This window comes from Eremomyces bilateralis, assembly GCF_010015585.1.
Source record: "Eremomyces bilateralis CBS 781.70 unplaced genomic scaffold P152scaffold_11, whole genome shotgun sequence".
In the NCBI taxonomy this organism is placed as follows: Eukaryota; Fungi; Ascomycota; class Dothideomycetes; order Eremomycetales; family Eremomycetaceae; genus Eremomyces; species Eremomyces bilateralis.
In genome coordinates, this window is record NW_022985077.1 from 246,714 (window position 1) to 265,164 (window position 18,451).

The 18,451-nt window shown below is 55.5% G+C and overlaps 7 protein-coding genes across 7 annotated transcripts; 3 read left to right on the forward strand and 4 right to left on the reverse strand.

Moving 5' to 3' along the window:
- The first annotated feature begins 192 nt into the window (after positions 1-192).
- Positions 193-559, forward strand: P152DRAFT_458905 (uncharacterized protein). The gene is made up of 2 exons (XM_033679571.1): positions 193-455; positions 513-559. The coding sequence occupies exons 1-2, from the start codon at positions 206-208 to the stop codon at positions 518-520; spliced, it is 258 nt and encodes an 85-aa protein (XP_033533584.1). The 5' UTR covers positions 193-205; the 3' UTR covers positions 521-559.
- Positions 560-631: 72 nt separating this feature from the next.
- P152DRAFT_436877 (TPR-like protein) lies at positions 632-4,963 on the reverse strand. Its single transcript, XM_033677570.1, has 4 exons — positions 4,384-4,963; positions 2,285-4,335; positions 2,096-2,230; positions 632-2,045 (listed from the first exon to the last, which is right to left on the reverse strand). Exons 1-4 carry the CDS (start codon positions 4,778-4,780, stop codon positions 1,005-1,007), a joined length of 3,624 nt encoding a protein of 1,207 aa, XP_033533585.1. The 5' UTR covers positions 4,781-4,963; the 3' UTR covers positions 632-1,004.
- Positions 4,964-5,112: 149 nt separating this feature from the next.
- Positions 5,113-6,704, forward strand: P152DRAFT_458907 (uncharacterized protein). Its single transcript, XM_033679572.1, has one exon. It carries the CDS (start codon positions 5,209-5,211, stop codon positions 6,670-6,672), a length of 1,464 nt encoding a protein of 487 aa, XP_033533586.1. The 5' UTR covers positions 5,113-5,208; the 3' UTR covers positions 6,673-6,704.
- Positions 6,705-6,928: 224 nt separating this feature from the next.
- On the reverse strand, positions 6,929-7,853 carry P152DRAFT_482515 (uncharacterized protein; the record flags this gene model as incomplete). The annotated part of the gene is made up of 4 exons (XM_033681892.1): positions 6,929-7,131; positions 7,187-7,459; positions 7,507-7,628; positions 7,696-7,853. 4 exons carry the CDS (start codon positions 7,851-7,853, stop codon positions 6,929-6,931), a joined length of 756 nt encoding a protein of 251 aa, XP_033533587.1.
- A 976-nt stretch (positions 7,854-8,829) lies between these two features.
- Positions 8,830-12,378, reverse strand: P152DRAFT_507745 (cell wall assembly and cell proliferation coordinating protein; the record flags this gene model as incomplete). The annotated part of the gene is made up of 4 exons (XM_033682551.1): positions 11,984-12,378; positions 9,884-10,612; positions 9,084-9,844; positions 8,830-9,041 (listed from the first exon to the last, which is right to left on the reverse strand). Exons 1-4 carry the CDS (start codon positions 12,010-12,012, stop codon positions 8,830-8,832), a joined length of 1,731 nt encoding a protein of 576 aa, XP_033533588.1. The 5' UTR covers positions 12,013-12,378.
- Positions 12,233-15,534, reverse strand: P152DRAFT_488247 (uncharacterized protein). Its single transcript, XM_033682115.1, has one exon. The coding sequence runs from the start codon at positions 15,477-15,479 to the stop codon at positions 12,486-12,488; it is 2,994 nt and encodes a 997-aa protein (XP_033533589.1). The 5' UTR covers positions 15,480-15,534; the 3' UTR covers positions 12,233-12,485.
- An 811-nt stretch (positions 15,535-16,345) lies between these two features.
- Positions 16,346-17,734, forward strand: P152DRAFT_458911 (P-loop containing nucleoside triphosphate hydrolase protein). Its single transcript, XM_033679573.1, has 2 exons — positions 16,346-16,855; positions 16,913-17,734. The coding sequence occupies exons 1-2, from the start codon at positions 16,764-16,766 to the stop codon at positions 17,529-17,531; spliced, it is 711 nt and encodes a 236-aa protein (XP_033533590.1). The 5' UTR covers positions 16,346-16,763; the 3' UTR covers positions 17,532-17,734.
- The last annotated feature ends 717 nt before the right edge of the window (positions 17,735-18,451 follow it).

An 18,451-nucleotide genomic window follows, 5' to 3' on the forward strand; every position in this document is an offset into this window, starting at 1 on the left:
CCTCTATATCTTCCCCTACTAGAAGGAACTTTCCTAAATACATCCCGGGAACAGCCCCTGGTTGCGCGCCTGTCCTCCAGGTCGACCCTCAAGCAACACGATATAGCATACAGCTGGAAATCCTAGGGATCTACTAACTCCCACCTTCAGAGATTACGATCCTGCCTTCTAGAATACAGAATTAATGGTTCCCGAAGGCATCACCATGGTGGCGGATACCGAGAGAGGTCTCCCTCCGGCGTACCACGAGATCGAGCCCCGGTTCAGCTGGAACAAGACGAAGGGTGCGATTACTAAAGGCTATAACGAATACGGCCCCAAGGTGGCAGAATTTATTGGCACATTGATTGCCGGAGCAATAGCTCTTGCTGTCCTTATTGCTTGCCTCCTCGCAGGGATACTTTTGATCGCATGGCTCGGCCAACAGCTGGCAAAGTTGTTAAACGACATGGGCAGTAAGGACTAATCTCTTCCCGCGACCGGATGCCATGGTATTAACGTTTACATTATAGTATATTAGGAGCATTGAATTTTGATTGTTTTGGGATGGTGCACTGCGGATGGCCTATAGTCTACCGACTGTATTGAGCCTGTTGAAGCTGGCCGTGGCGCTTGGCAGGCATGCGTTGAGCTCCCATTGACTTTACATTTAGTTGAATGAACATGAAGAGACTCTTGTCTTTCAAGCTCGGCGGATGGAATTTGATGCTCGACATACGGACAGCGTTGCGTGGGGTTGGAATTGCATGATCCTTTGACTGGAGAGAGTGGCGTTCGGGGTACGGATTTAGTACATTAGCTAGTTTGAAGACTACAGTAGGCTGAAGCATTGAAATAAACTTGTCAGCATATGATAGTCTATCTGCTGAGAAAAGACCTTACGTGTTCCATGCCTCCATTTGTCAAGTCGTGGCCACGAAACTCTGATCAGGGCTGGAACGATTCGAGAACTCCATGTCCCTGTGTATACCCGCCTGCCAAGCAACCCAAACCCAACCAGCAACTTATTCCTCGTCGTCTTCAATTCCCCCCGCCGGACTACCGTCGTCCATCGGAACATCCGAAGTAGCCCCAGTGACGCCGTTCCTAGCTGCAGGTTCTTCCTCCTCGCCTTCCTCGTCCTCATCGTCGATCACCCGGGTGGCTTTCTTCCGCGGGTTTCTCGAACTTTCACCAACTGCTTCATCCCCAGACTCCCCTCCCATCGCCACATCCTCCTCGTCGTCGATAGGCTGGCTTGCCTTCTCCGCTCCGTCCTGCTCGTCCTTCTCGTCCTCCAAGTCTTCATCATCGCTATCAACGACCAGTTCAGCAGACTTGTACTGCTTCTGGTTCGCGCTTCTCCGCTCCAGTCGTCGCTTCTTCGCTCTCCGCGGCTGCTCGTCGTCTGATAGACCGGGCGTCCCAGAGACGCTCTTCTTCGATCGTCGTCTCCGACCGCCGTCTGAATCCTCGCCATCAGTTTCGGAGTCTTCGCCCTTCTTCTTCCGCTTACCACCAACGGCCTTCTTCTTGGTTCGTTTCTTCTTCCCCCCCGTGTCTTCATCAAAGGTCATCTCCTCCTCCTCACGTTTCCGATCCTCCTCGGCGCGCTTCAGCGCCAGCTCGCGATCTTGTTCGATCATCCGCTGCCGCTCCTCGGCAATCCGACGCCGTTGCTCCTCGGCCGCCTCGTCGATTTTGCGTTTCGCTTCCTCGCGTTTCTGGATTTCGGCCTCGCGGATTTCTCGGGCGGCTTGGAGCTTGGCTTTGTTCTTCTCCTCGTACTCCTCCTGGCTTTGAAGGGCGCGGTCCATTTGCTTTCGCATCGTGCCACGACCCATGGTAATACGTTGCTCAATTTCTTCGCGCGGGTAAGGGGGGTTGGGAGCCTTTGCGATGCTTGCGAACGCTTCAATCGCTTCTTCTAGGCCGGCAGACGCCATTTGGACGTCTTCTAACGATCGCTCATGCTCCTTCAGGCTATGGATGAGATAGGCAATTTGAATCTGCACGAATGCGACGTTGAAGCGGAAGTGGAGTTGTTCGGGTTGGATTTCCAAGACCTATGCCATCATTAGCGACATGAACGGGAGACTCGGTTTAGAGGACTAACCCGCTTCGAATAGTCCAATGCAGTAGTCATAGCTTGGATACTCTTGTCATGCTTGCCTTTCATGAGCCAAACCCGGCCCAGGCAGGATAGAATTGTCGGATCTTTTGCACGATCTTTAGAAAGAGCGGCATCATACTACACATCACTTGGGTCAGCAGCAATCCCAAACCCCCTTCACAATCAACTTACATTTTCAATCGCGCGGGAATACTGCTTCAGCTCACAAAATGCGTGGCCCAGATTGATGAAGACGCTGGCATCCTTCATCGTCTCTCGCACTTTCGTGAAGATCTGCACTGCCGTGGCAAAGTCCTTCTTGTCTTCCACCATGGCGATCGCGATGCCTTGTGCGGCGTATGAATTGCGTGGATCCAACTGGAGTGCCTTGTCGAAGAACTCGATGGCCCGCTCGTACATCTTGTGTCGCTTCTCCTTCTCAACATCCGTCTCCCGGCGCATTTCTCGCGCAATGGTGAGGTAAATGTTGCCCATTCCGGTTAACGCATATCGGTCATGTTTGTCGAATTGCTGCAAGGTGTGTTTGTAGTGCCGTTGTTCCTGGTCCTCAGCAACATTCATGGTTCGTTTCTTAGACCGACTGAGGTACCATCCATAGAGAGATCGGACTTCGAGATTGTTTGGAGCTGAATGATAGAGTTCCGAGATCTTGGAAGGGCCTTCGTCTGCGGGGCTTTGCAGCAGAGAGAGGTATGTAAGGCGGACTTTGGCATCGATGTAGTCCTCATGCCGTTCTAATAACCCCTCATAAACCTTCTTCGCTTCATCAGGCATTCCTTCTGCCTCGTATGTGCGGGCAAGGTTGAAGCTAATTGTCGTGACGAGTGCATCCGTATCGACAGCAGCATCCTTGTCGCTCGTCTTCACGCAAGCGTTGAGTGCCGCCTGAAAGAAGTCTCGAGCCAGAGAATTCTTATCTGATTGATAATGGAAGCAGCCAATGTTGTTCAGAAGCTGAGGTGGAAGAAGCTCCCGCAATACGGACTTGCGTTCAGTTTCGTCCTCGATATCTTGCGGTCGCTCCTCTTCTGGGATCGCATCCAGTTGCATCTGCTCGACCTGCTGGAGACATTGCAAGCTCTTCTCGGGATGGTCTGTCTCATAGAGCCTTGAAAGGTTCAGAAGCACCGAAATATCTGGTGACATCTTTCGTTTCGGATCCTTCCATGCGATTCTAACTTTCTCAAGAAGATGGATGGCCTTCTTGCGGGTGCTGGAAATTTCATCTTCCGACAACGACGACCGAGTCGAGAAGACGTCTTCTGCCAATAAGGCTCCATACAAAGTCAGAGCTTCCAGGGAGTTTGTGCTTGCAATGAGTTTCTCCAGGCGGAATTTTGCATCGTCGAAATCATTGAGCATGACTTTCATCTGCGCGATTCCGAACTTCGCAGCCAGAAGGCCCCTATCTTCCCCGCCTCTTGCGGAATCGGCCTTTGCATAGTACTCACTGGCCTTCTCGACATTGTCGGAGTAATGCTCTTTCCTTGCAAGCAGATACCACCCATCGCTCGCGATCGCATTGACATCCGTCAGCTCGATTGCGCGCCTTGCCAATCGCTCGACTTGTGTCATGGCTTTTCGCATCAAGAAATAGCCTCCGAACGTGGAACACATCAACGGGAGCTTTTCGTCTAGCTTGAACGCCTTCTGCGTATACTGCGTCATTGCCTTCTTGTAGATCGTCACGAATTGCGGGTCATTCGTCGGAAACTGCGTGCTCGAGTGGAGGTGGTAGATGCCAAGGAGGATGTTCGCGTACTTCGAATTCGGATTCAGTTCCAGTGCTCGATCCCAAGCATCTTTCGCTTCGTCCTTATGGCCAAGCTGCCAGAGACAGCAACCGATGCCAATTCGAGGGTCAGGGTCAAGCAAGTCCGGTTTCAGCTCCAGGACTCGTTGATATCCTTGAAAGGCTTCTGCGAATTTTCCTAGAGAATACGACACTCTTGCCCTGCCTACGATTGCCATGGAATTCCTCCCGCCGGACGCTCTGACCGCGTCGTCGAAGCATTTCAAGGCTTGCCGGAGGGTCTCACCGCGCTCGGTATTGTCTATTGTGGCGTTCCCTCGTGCCGGAGGATATAGAGATGCGCGCAAAAGTGAAAGCACTCCACGCGCAAGGAATAGTGGAGTGTAGGAAGGGCTGATCCTTGAGGCATCGTTGAGAACAGAGGTCGCTGCTTGGATGTAGAAGTCTTTCGTCTTGACGTCTGGGCTCTCTAAGCTGCTGTTAGCTACAATCAGATCTTATAGCTGCGGATACCAACCTGGTTGAACACGAGGAGCCTCTCTGCACTTGAATAGATACATCCAACACAGGCAGTTCAACAGGCTCAGCTTCTCCTCCTGTGGGATATGCGCCAGCACGCTCAAACCTTGCGTAAGGATCGAAATCGCATGGTCCACCTTGCCTTGTTTCGCGTAGGCCAGCGAAGTCGTCATCCAATATCCTTTCGCGACCTTTTCGATTTCGAGCAAGTTGCATAGCTCCGTTGGGTCGTCGAACAACTCAACGAGATCGACTTCGACAGCTTCATCCGCATCGCCTTCTAGGACGGGAACGTCGATCTGGGGTGGAATGTCTGAGAATCGAGAGAAAGCACCCGCGGCATGGTGATCTCCATTGACGCCATTTGCGGTTCCGTTCTGGGAGAAGGCCGACATGGTTCAAAAGTTCGCAAGGGAGGTGTATATGTGCGCGTGTACCAGTCAAGACGGATGAGGGAGGTTAGGAGTGACAGTTCATGGTCCTGCAATGGAAATGTAACAACTTTCCCCGATTCTCTCTAGCGACGAGAAACCAACATTAATGAAAGAAAAGAAGAGAAGTTGTTGCATGGAGTGAAGGGACCTTCTTCACAACGGAGCGTCTCGTGAATCGGTGAATGTGAATCTCAGATGGCGTTGCGCGTTTGGTCGCTACAGGCCGCTGGGAAGATAAACTTCATCAAATCCCTCCAACGAATATTCTGATATCTGATATTCTTTTTCGTTTTGCTCCACCTGAGAAGGACAGCTCATTCGAATATTCAAGGATCTGTTTCTAGTTAGGCGATCACACTTCTAGAGACAGCTGTCCTTATTTGACCAAGATGTCGAATGCACTATTCTCCGTTCCTGGCTGGAATCTTTCCACGTCATTGAAGACGGAGATTCCGGACCCTCGCACTGCCAAGGGGAAGAAATCCAAGAAAGGATCGAAGGGAGGTGCTGCTGAAGGTCCTCCTCAGCCGGCCAAACCTCCGAAGTTGACTAGCAGTAATAATGTACCTGTTGGACAATCGAAAAAACGAAAGCAGGATGGGGAGGCTGCAGATGTTGAGGAACCGCAGAAAAGAGCAAGGACCGATCCTTCCGAAGGCGATGTGATTGATGAGACTGGGACCACTCCTAAAGGGCAGAAAACCTCGTCCAAGGCGAAGAAGAACCTTCAAAATAAACCTCAGCATGACCAATCCAACCAAGCCGCCGCCAAACCCAAGGCTCCAACAACGAAACCAGCCAACACAAAGGCGAAGGAGCCCGCTTCCAAGCTCACCCCTCTCCAATCCAAGATGCGCGCCAAACTCACCTCCGCGCGCTTCCGCCACCTCAACGAAGCGCTCTACACCACCCCCTCCTCGGACTCCTTCTCCCTCTTCGGCAAGAGCCCTGAAATGTTCGCTGACTACCACGCCGGCTTTGCCCAGCAGGTCGGCAGCTGGCCGGAGAACCCCGTCGACGGATACGTCCGCGACATCACCGCTCGCGGGAGCGTCACCGAGGTCAAGAAGGGCGACCACGGCGACGAGTCCGCTCCGTCTGTCCTCCCGCTCCCACGCGATCGGCGCACTGGACGATGCCGGATCGTCGATCTGGGGGCGGGAACGGCGCCGTTGGCGCGGGCGCTGCGGCCGAAGATGAAGAAGCTGGGGCTGAAGGTTAGTAGCTACGATCTGGGGTCAGACTCGGACATGGTGACGAAGGCGGACATTTCGAACCTGCCGCTGCGCGAGGGGGAGGTGGATGTGGCGATCTTCTGTCTTGCGCTGATGGGGACGAACTGGCTGGACTTCATCGAGGAGGCGTATCGCGTCCTGCGGTGGAAGGGGGAGTTGTGGGTGGCGGAGGTGAAGAGTCGGTTTTCGCGGCCGGGGAAAGGTGGTGCGGGCCATACGAAAACGACGAAGATTGGGACGCGCAAGAAGGGGGTGAAGGAGGAGGAGGACGAGCTGCCGCAGGGATCTTTTATTGTCGATGAGGTGGATGGCGATGGAGATCCCATTGAAAAGACGGACGTCCAGGCTTTCATCGATGCCTTGGGCAGACGGGGCTTCGTGCTGAAGCAAGACAAGGGGGCGGATCTGAGCAACAGGATGTTCGTCAAAATGTGGTTCGTCAAAGCGGCTCCAGCGCAGGTGGGAAAGAACGTGAGGGAGGTTGAAAAGACGCAGATGGAGCAGCCGGAGAGATTTGCGAGAGGGCAGAAGAGACCTCAAGGCAAATTCATCGATAAGCCGATCGCGGCTGAGGATGAGGCGAAGATTCTAAAGCCGTGTGTATACAAGCTGAGATAAAGTATCATCCAAATCCAGTTCAATTTAACGCATATCAACTTCCATAAGCCTCACGGCTTCATCCTGTAAATTGAACAGCTAATCTCGAATGACCGACCCGGATATTCTACCAACCCCTTTTGTGATTATGGTACAGATACCCAAGACCCCGATCGGATCCCTAATAGAACCTCGAAGGCGTGAAATCCATTCCCCGGATTTAAATCCCAACTCCCTCATCCCGAAATTGCACCCCTCCCAACTCCCATCATCCCCCTCACCCATGGCCCACCCGTGGCCGCTTCCTCCCCGACTTCAGCCCCACATGCATCCCCACCTCCGCCAGCCGATGCTTCTCCTTCTGATCCAGTACCAAGCTCAGCACATCGAACCGGAACTGCGGATGTTCCAGACACATCCGCCGGAACTCCTCCTCCGCCGCGTGCCGCAGCACCACGTGGCCCAGTACGCCGCCACGGGCTTCCTTGTCGTCTAGCCCTCCCCCCTCGTCTCGCTGTACACGTACCGCGCGTACGCGACCCCCCCATCGCCGTGCTGTCCGTCGTGTGGATCTTGGTGTGCGCCAGCGACTTGGGCTTCGGGAGGGCGAACTTCTCCGCGGGCGTGTAGAGCCGCGCGTGCCGGAGAGAGATGCCGGTGGGGTCTGGGCGGGACTCTCGGGTCGTCTTCGACAGCGAAGGACCTTGGAGGCCAGGTGGAGCCGGTGGGGGAAGTGTTCGCCGTTGTAGAGGTATTCGAGAAACGCGCTTATGGCGTCGAGGTCTTCGTCTGGGAGCTCGATGCGACGCTAGGGGGGTTAGTTGGGTGGGGATCGCGAGGACGGTGGGAACTTACCTCGCCTCCAGCGAAGGCGTTGCAGATATTCGCGAAGTATGACGACTACACCAGAAGCCCCTGATGCACGTACAGCGTGCTCTCCGCGTCTCCGCTGCCAATGACGAGGTTGACGATCGGCGCTTTAAGGTAGGTGTGAAGCGCGGTCACCGGCCGTCCCGGATGCGTAAAGCAGTCCAGCCGCCTTACTCTAGGAACGCAATCAGCGGCTTCATTCCCGGCTCGATCTCCGCCAGCGCCACGGTGCTGGCGACTTTGCCCTCCGCATCCTCCGCCATGTCGACGTACTCGGTGACGATCTCGTCCGCGCCGGTCTCGACTTGGATTTCGGGGTTGCGGGCGGACATGGTGGTGTGAGCGAGTGACTAGGAACCAAAAGAACAGGTTAAATCACATGGATAAATGAGTGAGGTAGAATTGACATTGTTATGGAGTGGAATCGGCTGGTCAAATGGCTTGGAAGAACATCGCTGAAAAGCTCCGGAGGGGTTGGAGTTGAGCTTCTGACGCTTCGGCGGACGAGGATCGCCAGGAACGCAGTTTGTGCGCAGGGATCAGATCAAACAATCCAGGAACGGCTTGGCGCCAAGCCATGCGTCCGTCTAATCCCTATGTTCACGTGATATACCTACCAAGATCATATGGAAGCGCCCTGTCATCAAATGATGGATGGTCTGCAGATTGCAATTCATTGAACCCCAAGCGAATCGAAGAACAGCGAGCACTTGGCCGCTTGAGCATCAATTATTCCATTACATGCTTCGTTAACCTACCGAACGGCTGTTCCCGGATTGGTAACCTATTCCCGCTAATATTACAGTGCCGAAGCGTATCCCACCACGCGTCCCGAAAGACCTAATCCCGATCCATCCTCGTCTGGTATGAAGGTATTCTGCCCATGGGGGCATCTGATACGCTCCGGATCGCGTCCAAGGTACCGTGCGGACTCCTGATTCCTGCCGTGGCACGATACCGGAGTAACGAAGCGGCGGCGAGGAAAGGAAGGGAGTATATTGATATGTTGCGCGATAATGTTGTTCAAGAAACCGGCTCCGTCGCTGTACCTCGTACCAGACAGTTGTATGGTTAACCGTAAAACATGATCTGTGAATGTAGTGTTCGCCGTGTTCCAGGGGTCGTAGCGTAGTCCACCGGTCGAAGAACCAGACATGTCGATGTCCTATGCCTCGATGCTTGCATAAGCTTGATTGCTCTGTTCGTGAATGTCGTGTATGCGAACACTGAGTCGCGGCCGTCCGTCCACATGTTCGAGTTGACTCCGGCATCATACGGTAGACACGCCATTCTCTGCTTCCGGATGGTTCAGATCTCCACCACCTCCAAGTCTCCTCCTTTCTTCGTATCCTTTGCCTCCTCTTTCACCGCACCGCCACTCGCGTTCTCCCCCTTCCCCTCAACTTCACTCGCCGGCTTCAAATCCAGCCCAAGCCCAACTGTCACTGGTCCCTCAACGCCATCATCTTCCGTGCCCTTCTCCTCCGTCGTGACCCCATTCTCAGTGCCAGTGATCCGCTCTCCGGCCACCAACTCTCCACTCGCCCTCGGCGTATCCACACTGATCAACTTCTCTTTCCCGATCGACCCCCCATCCGTCATCACCCTCACCGGCGCCGGCAAATTCGCCTCCTCCGCCACCCTCGCCAACGGACTCGAGATCGCCCCGCGCCCCGCTCCCCCGGCCGCGTTCTTCCCAGCGTTTTTCCCGCCATTCTTCCCCGGGAACCGACTCGGGCTCCGTCCGCGATCGCCGAACCCGCTTCCCTCTGGCGCCCGTCCCGTCGGCGACGAGTAGGGCGACGCGTTCCCTCGCGGTGCCGCCGGCGCGTTCGGATTAATCCGCAATCCGGGACCCCCTGGCCCCGGTTTCTTTCCTGGCGGACCGGTTGGGCGCCGACGGGCGCCGTAGCGCATCTCGGCGCGCCACCGCAGGATGTCGATGAACGGCGGGTCGACGGCGGAATTGTTCGGACGGCGCTTGAACTCGCGGAGGCGGAGCTGGCCGGCTGCGAAGTCGGAGCCGCCGAGGGCGCCGCCGGAGCCGAATTCCTCGTCGTCCTGCATGATCTCGGCTTTGCCGGCGTCGAAGTCGTCGGCGACGGAGGCGAGGAAGGTGGACCAGGAGCGGGAGACGAGGATTTTGGTGTCGAAGTCGCGGCCGAAGAGGATGACTTGGCCATATTTGCCGGCGGGGCCGGGGGCGAGGTCGATGGCGATGCAGTTGCCGCCCCAGTCGCGCGCGAGGGGGATCCAGTGGGGGGAGGTGTAGGCGGATTGGATGGCGTGGGCAGGAAGGGAGTGCTGGCGGGCGAGGAGGGCGCTGCGCCAGTTGGTGGGTGGGGAGGTGGGTCGCGCGGACGCGGTGGGGCTCGATGCGGCGGAGGAAGGTCCCGCCGCGGAGGAAGCGGCGCCGCCGAACGCGCGGGCAGGTGCGGAGGGGGCCGGAGGGGGAGAGCGGAGGGCGGCGCTGGAGAAAAATTCTGCGCCGACGCGCTGCCAGTTGGTCCATTCTTCGACGATCTCTTCGCAGTCGAGGAGCATGCAGCCGAAGAGGAGGCCGGAGGGCAATCCACCCCGTTCTTGGCCGTCGTGGACCATGAGCGATTCGCGGACTTCGAGGGGGAGCGTGCAATCGAGCATGTGTTCGAGTTCGTTGATATCGTTCTGCGTGCATGGATCGGACAGATTATCGGAGAGTTCCACGTAGTTGTCCTCGCACCAGCGATCGATCCGTTTCCAGCTATGGGATACCGGCGGTGGTGGAGGGTGGCCGTCTGAGAAGCTCTGCATCTGAATCGAGCCAGGGGGCGCTCGGTCGGAATTACTATTCCGTTCGTCGGCACCAGCTAAATTGCCCGACATTGACCTCATTCCCGGCTTGTATGGTGATCCTGGAGACATGGCTCGGTCCTCGGGATATGAAGAAAGATCGGAGTGCGACTCCATTGCGGTCGCAACGGACGTGAGAGGAGCGTGACGCGAGGAGTTGAGAGGAACATGCTGTCCTGATCGATAAGGAGAATCATGGGAGGCATGTCGGTCGTATGAGGTCATGGTATGCCAGAAGGACTGCCATGCTGATGTGAAGCTGCGATCCCGTGGGAGTCAGTCTTGGTTGATCTTCCAACCCACGCGAAATATGGGTAGAAACAGAAGCGACATCACTTACGGAGATGCCATGACCGGCACAGATGTGGATTTGGCGGACAGATGGAGTGATGTTCAAATTCCTCCTTAGATGGCGGAGGAGGTACAGAATGTAGGATAGGAGGTGAGGGAGTGAGGGAGAAACGACTCAGTCGGGGGAAGTGAACAACGGTGGTGAAAGAGGAGGAACGAGCGACGGAGAAATGGCTTTCAAGAGCGATTCCAAGCATCCATCAATCAATCCACACTTCCACAGCAATGGGATTATCAGGAGAAACGAGAGTGAAGACTGACGAGGTGCAGTCCCGAAGAAGAGGAAGTTGGTTATTGGAGCCCCTGCAAAGAGTCTTTACGGAGAGTCTTTACACCTTAACTAATTCCCTAGTTAGTGTTATTAACTAGTGTCATTCTGGGTGATTGGGCCTAAGCCTCGTTTGGCCATTAAGCGTTGCATCGTGGGCCCTGAGCACCGCCGGACTGCAGCCACCCGTGTAGAGCTAGACGCCATTCTGTCATTTGACATTGCACATTTCTGTGATTTGTGCTGCCCGATGACGATGATAGGACTTCCAACTTGCATACAGATTCCAGAGGATGAATGGTTGGGTTGGTCTGGTTCGGGAGGGGAGCGACATGTGGGCGTGAGGCGCAATGAATACCACCGCCCCCTTCAGGGTCTCCTCCACCGTACGCATACACCCTTCACGATCTGATGGATCATGGACGGTACTCACCCTCAAAGAATCCAAGCATCAAACACCCTCAGATGGATTTCGTATGTTAATTGATGACTTGATGACGCCGTGTACGACTTGCGAGCATAACCACACGTGTGACTTCCACCATCAACCACCCAGTTGGCCCCCTCCCTCCATTGCGGCTCCAACCCATTACCCAGCCGAGCAACAATCACCACCCCCCAATCGACAGCGCAGTCAAATTACTCCATCGCATCTCAATCACCATGGAAATTGTCTAATTAGCCCCCTCGAACCCTCGAACCCTCGCACCCCTGAAAGGAACCTATCATCACGCAGAGAGTTCATCGGTTTCAGCTTGCGTCGTCCACGCGACATCATTGGCCGTGGTCCCATTCATCGCTGATCGTTCCTCCACTTTTTAGACGGGTTTCATCCCCGACCCCTGGTTTTTTCTCGGCGTCGTCGAGCGGCCACGCTGAACCGGGTCCAGATGTCATGATGCTGTTCGGTTCGTGCTGGGCGGGTTGGGTTTCTCCGTTCCGTGGATGCATGCGTTGACGTCGTTGGCGCAAGGGACGGGGGCAAATGCTTGGTGTCGACGACTTGAAGACCGAAGTCCATTGTTTGTGTCAGCGGGCATGACATAATTACCGGTAGGATTCGGTAGGGCATCGTGAGTGCTCCTCAGTATGCAGCTTCACCTTCTTTTAGTTGTAGACCGTCGCTAGATGAGGCTCAAGAAACGGTGGCGTCACACTCCCTTGAGGCTCCGACTGTCCTGTAATTACCATCGCATGTTGCAGGCACAGGAGCCACTGAGTGGCTCGAGGAATGTTGCACAAATCATGGACTGGTGAATGAAAGGGGATGATGTTGCACGTCACCAACTCGTCGCCACGGACCTTTGTGAATTTGGGATTTCTTGGAAGGCTGGAGCATCGCTTCGGAGGGGAATAGACATAATAGGTATTGTATAGGAAGGTAGAATATTATTATTATTGCATAGCTTGGACGTCTATGTTCGGTTGTTACTAGGGTACCAAGTCAACATGATATCAAATCGTGCGTCGTGTCATATATCATCACTATCATACAACATCACTCCAACCGCTCTCAAACCAACCACAGCAATACCCCAAATACACCCGCCGCCATCCCCTCCACCACCCCATCTCTTCCAACCTTCCCACCTGCCCCCGAACTTCTCGACGCAGCTCCACCCCCAGTCCTCGACGCCGCCTCCCCTTCCCTCCCCGCCCCCGTCCTCGTCCCCGTCGTCTCTCCCACCATCTCCCTCGTCTCACTCCCCACCACCACCAACCCCCCCGCCGTCCCCAAACTCACCGTCGTCCCCCCAACCACTACCGCCCCTCCCGCCGTCAACGTCACCCCAGGCGCCACCTCATACCACGTCCTCTCCGCCCCCACCGTCGGTGCGACCACCCTTCCCCCAATCGTCAGCGCTGGCGCCGCCGTCGTCCCCGGCCCCGCGCCGGTCTGCCCGTTGATGACGACGGCGGCTCCGCTGGCGGGGAGGGAGAGGGTCGTGCCGGAGAAGGTGACGGCGCCGCCGGGGGTGAGGGTCGTGCCGGGGGCGATAACGAAAGCTCCGGAGGGGTTGGCGGTGAGGATCGAGGGGCCGAGGGTGAGGAGGGAAGGGGTGCTAGGAAGGGTGGGGAGGAGGGTTTGGGTGGCGCCGTTGATGATGGCAATAGTGCCGTCGGGGGGGAGAGTGAGGGTTTGGCTGGAGATGGTGAGGGCAGGCCCGCCGGGTTGGAGGGTAGTGCCGGGGGCGAGGATGAAGCCGCCAGTTGGGTCTGCGGTGATGGTGGATGCGCCGAATGTTAGGACGGGGGGCTTGGTGGGGTTGGTTGGGGAGGCGAGAGTTTGGGTTGCGCCGTTGACGATGGCGATGGAGCCGCCTGGGGCGATGCTGATGATCTGGCCGTTGACCGTCGCGGCGGGTCCGCCTGGACTGACGGTCGTACCAGGGGCTACGACAAATCCACCGGATGCACCAGCTGTGACTGTTGACCCTCCAAAGGTGAGGACAGGTCGTGGAGTCGGTGCTGGCGATCCGCCGTTGCCAGACAGAGCTATCGTGCTGGTCCCGTCGACAATGATTGCCGGTGATCCCGAACCACTGGCTGCAGTTGGAACGGAAACCGGGATACCGTTCACTGTTGCAACCTGCCCGGGCTGAACAGTTTGGGAGCCGATTACCACGCCTCCTCCAGCGGCAGGTGGAAGGGCAGACACTTGAATGGGGGTGCCGCCAATGGGAACTAACTGAACACCGGGAGGAGAACCTCCACCCGACTGTAACCCATTGTTAGATGCGCTTCCGCTTCCTGATTCGCTTCCTGGAGAGCCACCAGATGGTGGCTGACTGTCTTGTCCACCATTGCTTCCTGGTCTGGCGGGAATATTTCCACTAGGCGGCGCTCCGCTTCCCGAACCACCAGCTTCTCCTCCGAGAATCTCACTTATAGTCTCCGCAATTCTGTCGCCGACACTACCTGTTCCGCCATTTTGTCCACTATTGTCACTCGGAGGTGAGCCACTGAACGGTGCGGGCCCTCCATTCCCTGAAGGAGAGCCTCCTGACTGTGGTGGGCCGCTCTGTGGCGGCGAGCCTCCGGATAGAGAACCTCCGGATGGCGGAGAACCTCCAGATAGCAGAGAGCCCCCAGACGGTGGAGAGTCCCCAGACGGCGGAGAGCCCCCAGACGGCGGAGAACCTCCAGGCGACGGAGAACCTCCAGGCGACGGAGAACCTCCAGATGGCGGAGAACCTCCAGATGATGGAGGGGACCTTGGAGGTGGAGGGATATTTGGTAGCGGAGGAACTGCGGGTGGTTGGGACCCTCCCTGCGGGGAAGACCCCCCAGACAGCGAAGGATCCGTAAGTAGATCGATGATCGTGTCGGCAACAGAAGAGCCTGAACCAGGGTTCTTATTCCCGGACAAACCCGGCGCTCCCGGTGGCAAGTTGGAGTTGCTCCCCCCATCTTCACCATTTCCTCCAGGTGGAGCTAATCCTGGCGGACCTGGGGTAGGCGGTGGCTGTTTTGCGTCTCCGTCGAGGATAATGGTGGTCTGAGAGCCGGTGAGCAAGAAGAGTTGGGTCGTGTGTTGGATGGGTGCACCCGCGCCGTTTCCTCCTTGCGGAGGGATATGAGGCGTGTCGGGCGGTTCTGCTCCCAGAGGCGGTGCATCTGGCGAAGGCGAGGCGATGAAGGACGCAGGTGCGGTGGTCTCTGGAAGGCCTCCGTCGTCTGTGGTGGTCATAGTTAGGTGTTGGGTCGGGTAGACGCTTGGTCTGGGAGTGATGGATGCGCCAGTGCTTGGAAATCCGGTTCCTGTGGGGCCGGCGCGCGCTGCTAGTTGAGGTGGTAGGGGGTAGTGTCGTGGGCCGAATGGCACGGGAAGACGCGCTCGTGGACCATGGTTTTTTTCACCCACATGGCGTTTTAGAATGGGGAGGGCAGATGTTCCGCGTGAGCCAATAGCTGGACAAGCAGCATACGCATTCTCGACGTTGGTCGTACAGTTGGAGAGCTCTACATCAGGGATTCCTTGTTCCAGAAATTCGATAACCCCTGGAGGAACCATAAGTTGAGCATCCTGAGCTGGTACGATCAGGCTTTTGTAATCAAAATAAGGGTCTATATCTAAGGGGCTGGGCGTTCCAGTGCATTCTGGACCATACTGAAATTCTGTGAAGAGAACATATGGGGTGGGATATGTACTGTGAATTGTGAGTAGACTGAAAGAAAGGACGATTAAATGAATCCAATACAATTGTATGCCACGATACTCATCTAGTGTGTACGTGACTTCGGTTGTGGTAATCAACTCCGTTGTCTGATTTCCACTGGACACGGTTGATGTGGTCTCCGGAATGAAAGTACTGCTGACGACTTCGGTCGAAGTGATCGGTTCTCGCCCATCTTTGAAGGTGAATATGTAATAGGATGTGGTTGCTGTCGTTATGACTTTGGGTTGGGATATCGTTTGGTTCTCAAGCATCAAAGATGATGGGCCACATATTGAAGTCGCGTATGCACGGAGAGTGCATGGATTACATGATGGCAATGGAGTCATAATAGCCTGTTGACCATCTGTATGATTTGCTAGGACATGTCAATACGTGCATATATCGAAGACGATCAAGGGCATACAAGCAGAGGCTGAAGACTTTATACGAGTGCCAATCTGGGAGGTATTAAACGACCACTGGGCCAACGACGGGAACACACACTGGCATAACAGAAGAAAGTAAAGCATGTCAGCCATGTTTCTAAAGAGGCATGCGTAACAAATATAGACCAGCTAACGAAGAGATCATTAAACCAGGCCGGTTAATTTTGAACTCGAATACGAAGACGAAGGGGCGAGAAACGATCGACAACAAAGAGCGCATAACAGTTCAATAAGTCTGAACGGAAAGCATCAATATCGACTCCGGATCCAAGTCCAGCCCTCAGCAGCGCCGCATATTTCTCCGTGCAACGGCATATTCCCTTTCCGAAAGCTGGTGTTCCCATCGGAAAGACAGAGGTTGGCTAGGTGATCCCGAAGGTAGGACAACAATTTGCGTCACCTCCATATGTGGCTGATGAAAACCCGACGAATAGGCAGGGCAAGCAGCGAACGGCTGAAGATGCTTAGATGTCGGATAGCCAGGGCTTAGTCTTGCCAATGAAGCTTGTCTTCCAGTGCCATCAACACTGGGTCTAGACTCCGTCACCGAGTCCAGAACGTGTCTCGTTCTCATCCGTAAGAATTTCGAGAAAGCGGTCAGAACAGGGAGTAGTTTCTTACAAGCCACAACGGAGTGGGGTGCGATGCAACTGCTCCGAAGAGGATGCAAGGCGGAGGAAATGTAGGAAGAAACATTGATATGGCGCAGTGCATGGAGAACTCTTAGCCAGAGCTCAGCTCTATCACCAGGCTGTAAGGCTGTAAGGCTTCGAGACAATTGCGAGCTCCTATTGGACGCAGTGCAACATCGCCCCATCGCGCACTCCGACACATTTATATTGCACATTTCCATATTGTTGGTTGTCTCGAGAACTATACTAGCCTGGAGGCCACATACGTCACGGCTGTCGAGTGGATAGCATGTTTCGAGTGAAGTCCGACGGAGTGAATATGGATAATTCGATATCGGTGTCAATTCCGCGCTGCTCAGGATACCCCAGTATTAGTAACAAGTCCCTGTCATCGCTGGCGTGGGGTGATGGCCTAGAATCGTTAGAATCTGGATGGATTGGGTCGGAAGTCGACTGAGCAACTTCAACATCGCAATCTCATTCTATGACGGATTGAGCATCTCGTTAACATGAACACTACTTGAACCGCTAGGTATGCTCCTTGGGAGCCATCATGTCTGCTGTCACGGATTCCTACACCGAGATCCCTGAGGTAGAGATCCTGCTCCTTGGGGATCCAGATGTGGGCAAATCAACCTTTCTCTCGTACGCCTCTGTCGCATCCTAACCTCTTCAACCATCCCTCGCTAACCGCCCAAGCAGTCGCCTTATGCTCGGGACCCAACCCACATCGGCCGCCGAAAACGAGAAACTCCCTCCCTACTCCCTCCCTGCCATCCACGACGCCTTCCAACCCCTCGTCTTCAACATCACCCTCTACGGTCGGCCCTACCGCTTCCAGTTCTCCGACACCGCGTCCCCGACCCCGTACCTAGAACTAAAACCGCACTTCATCATCCTCTGCTTCGACATCACGAACCGTCGCTCGCTGCAGAACGTCAAGACCTGGCGCTACCTGGTCGAATCGACGTATAACATCGACGAGAGCCGGCCGGTGATGGTGTTGGGGTTGAAGCGCGATTTGCGAAGGGAATGGCCGGTGGAGGATAAGGAGACGGGGGTGGATACCTCGTGTGCATTGGAGGGGGATGCGGAGGGAGACGCGGAAGGGGACGCGGAGGGGGAGAAGGAGGATACGAGGCATGTGATGCCGGATGAAGGACTGGGGATGGCGCAGAAGTTGAGGTGCGATAGGTATGCTGAATGTAGTGCGGTTACCGGGGAGCTGTGTATGCAGGTGTTGGAAGACATCGCTCGAACGGCTGCGAAGACGACGACGGAGAAGGGCGGGAGGTCGGGGGAATATTGCACGGTTATGTGATTGGACATCTGGAATGGATTTGAGAGCTCTGCCTTTATGGGGAGAACCTTAAGCAAAGACTAGGCGTGGGCAGCACCGAGATACCATGATTGTACGCTTGACGGCTTCACGAAACATTCGACGTTCAAATCATTCATTCCGCTCACATAACGCATAACCACCCCGAGCCTACCGGGCTCTGCCGCTACCAATGTCCTGGTTAAGCTACGGTTCGAGCACAGTTAGTCATGTACGACGCAAAACCTATGCTCCAAAAACTCACCCTGTACCCGCTTATCTTCTCCCACTCGATCTTCTGTCTCGTCACCGGCAGCTGTCTCCGCAACGCCTTGAATGCACCCTCACTCAGGCTCCCGAACGCGCGGTTCAGATCTTCCTGATACCGTCTCTCCACCACCGCAATCGCCTTCAAGACCTCAGGAGCGGTGGCCGCTGAGGATATCGATGTGCTCACCGCTTTGTCGGTCAATAGCCGGACGTTCCCATCCTCGTAGTAGTGCACGTCCACCTTGATGCTGCCCGTGATGTCCCCAGACGACGACTCGTAGAAGAACACGCTGCGCCATCGCCCGTTCCAGAAGTTGTTCGGCGAGTATTTCGAGGCGACGACCACGATCGCGATGCGGCTGTCGTCCTCGATCGGGTAGATTCCGAGGCTCGAGGAGGGGAAGTGTTCGTTGACGTGGGTTTGGAAGGACTTGATCAACGACTTTCTACATGATATATATTAGCATTTCTCGCTTTCTACCCGAATCAGAAACGTACATCAGATCTCCGTTCTGGGATTCCAAGCTGTATGATTGCGCCGCGGAGGCCTTCTCCGTGACAGGGTCGAACTCAAAGGACGTGGCGCTCGCGACGTCGAAGTATCGTCCGCCGCCCAGCGAGTTATGCGAGCTCACGACGACCGGATCGCTTGC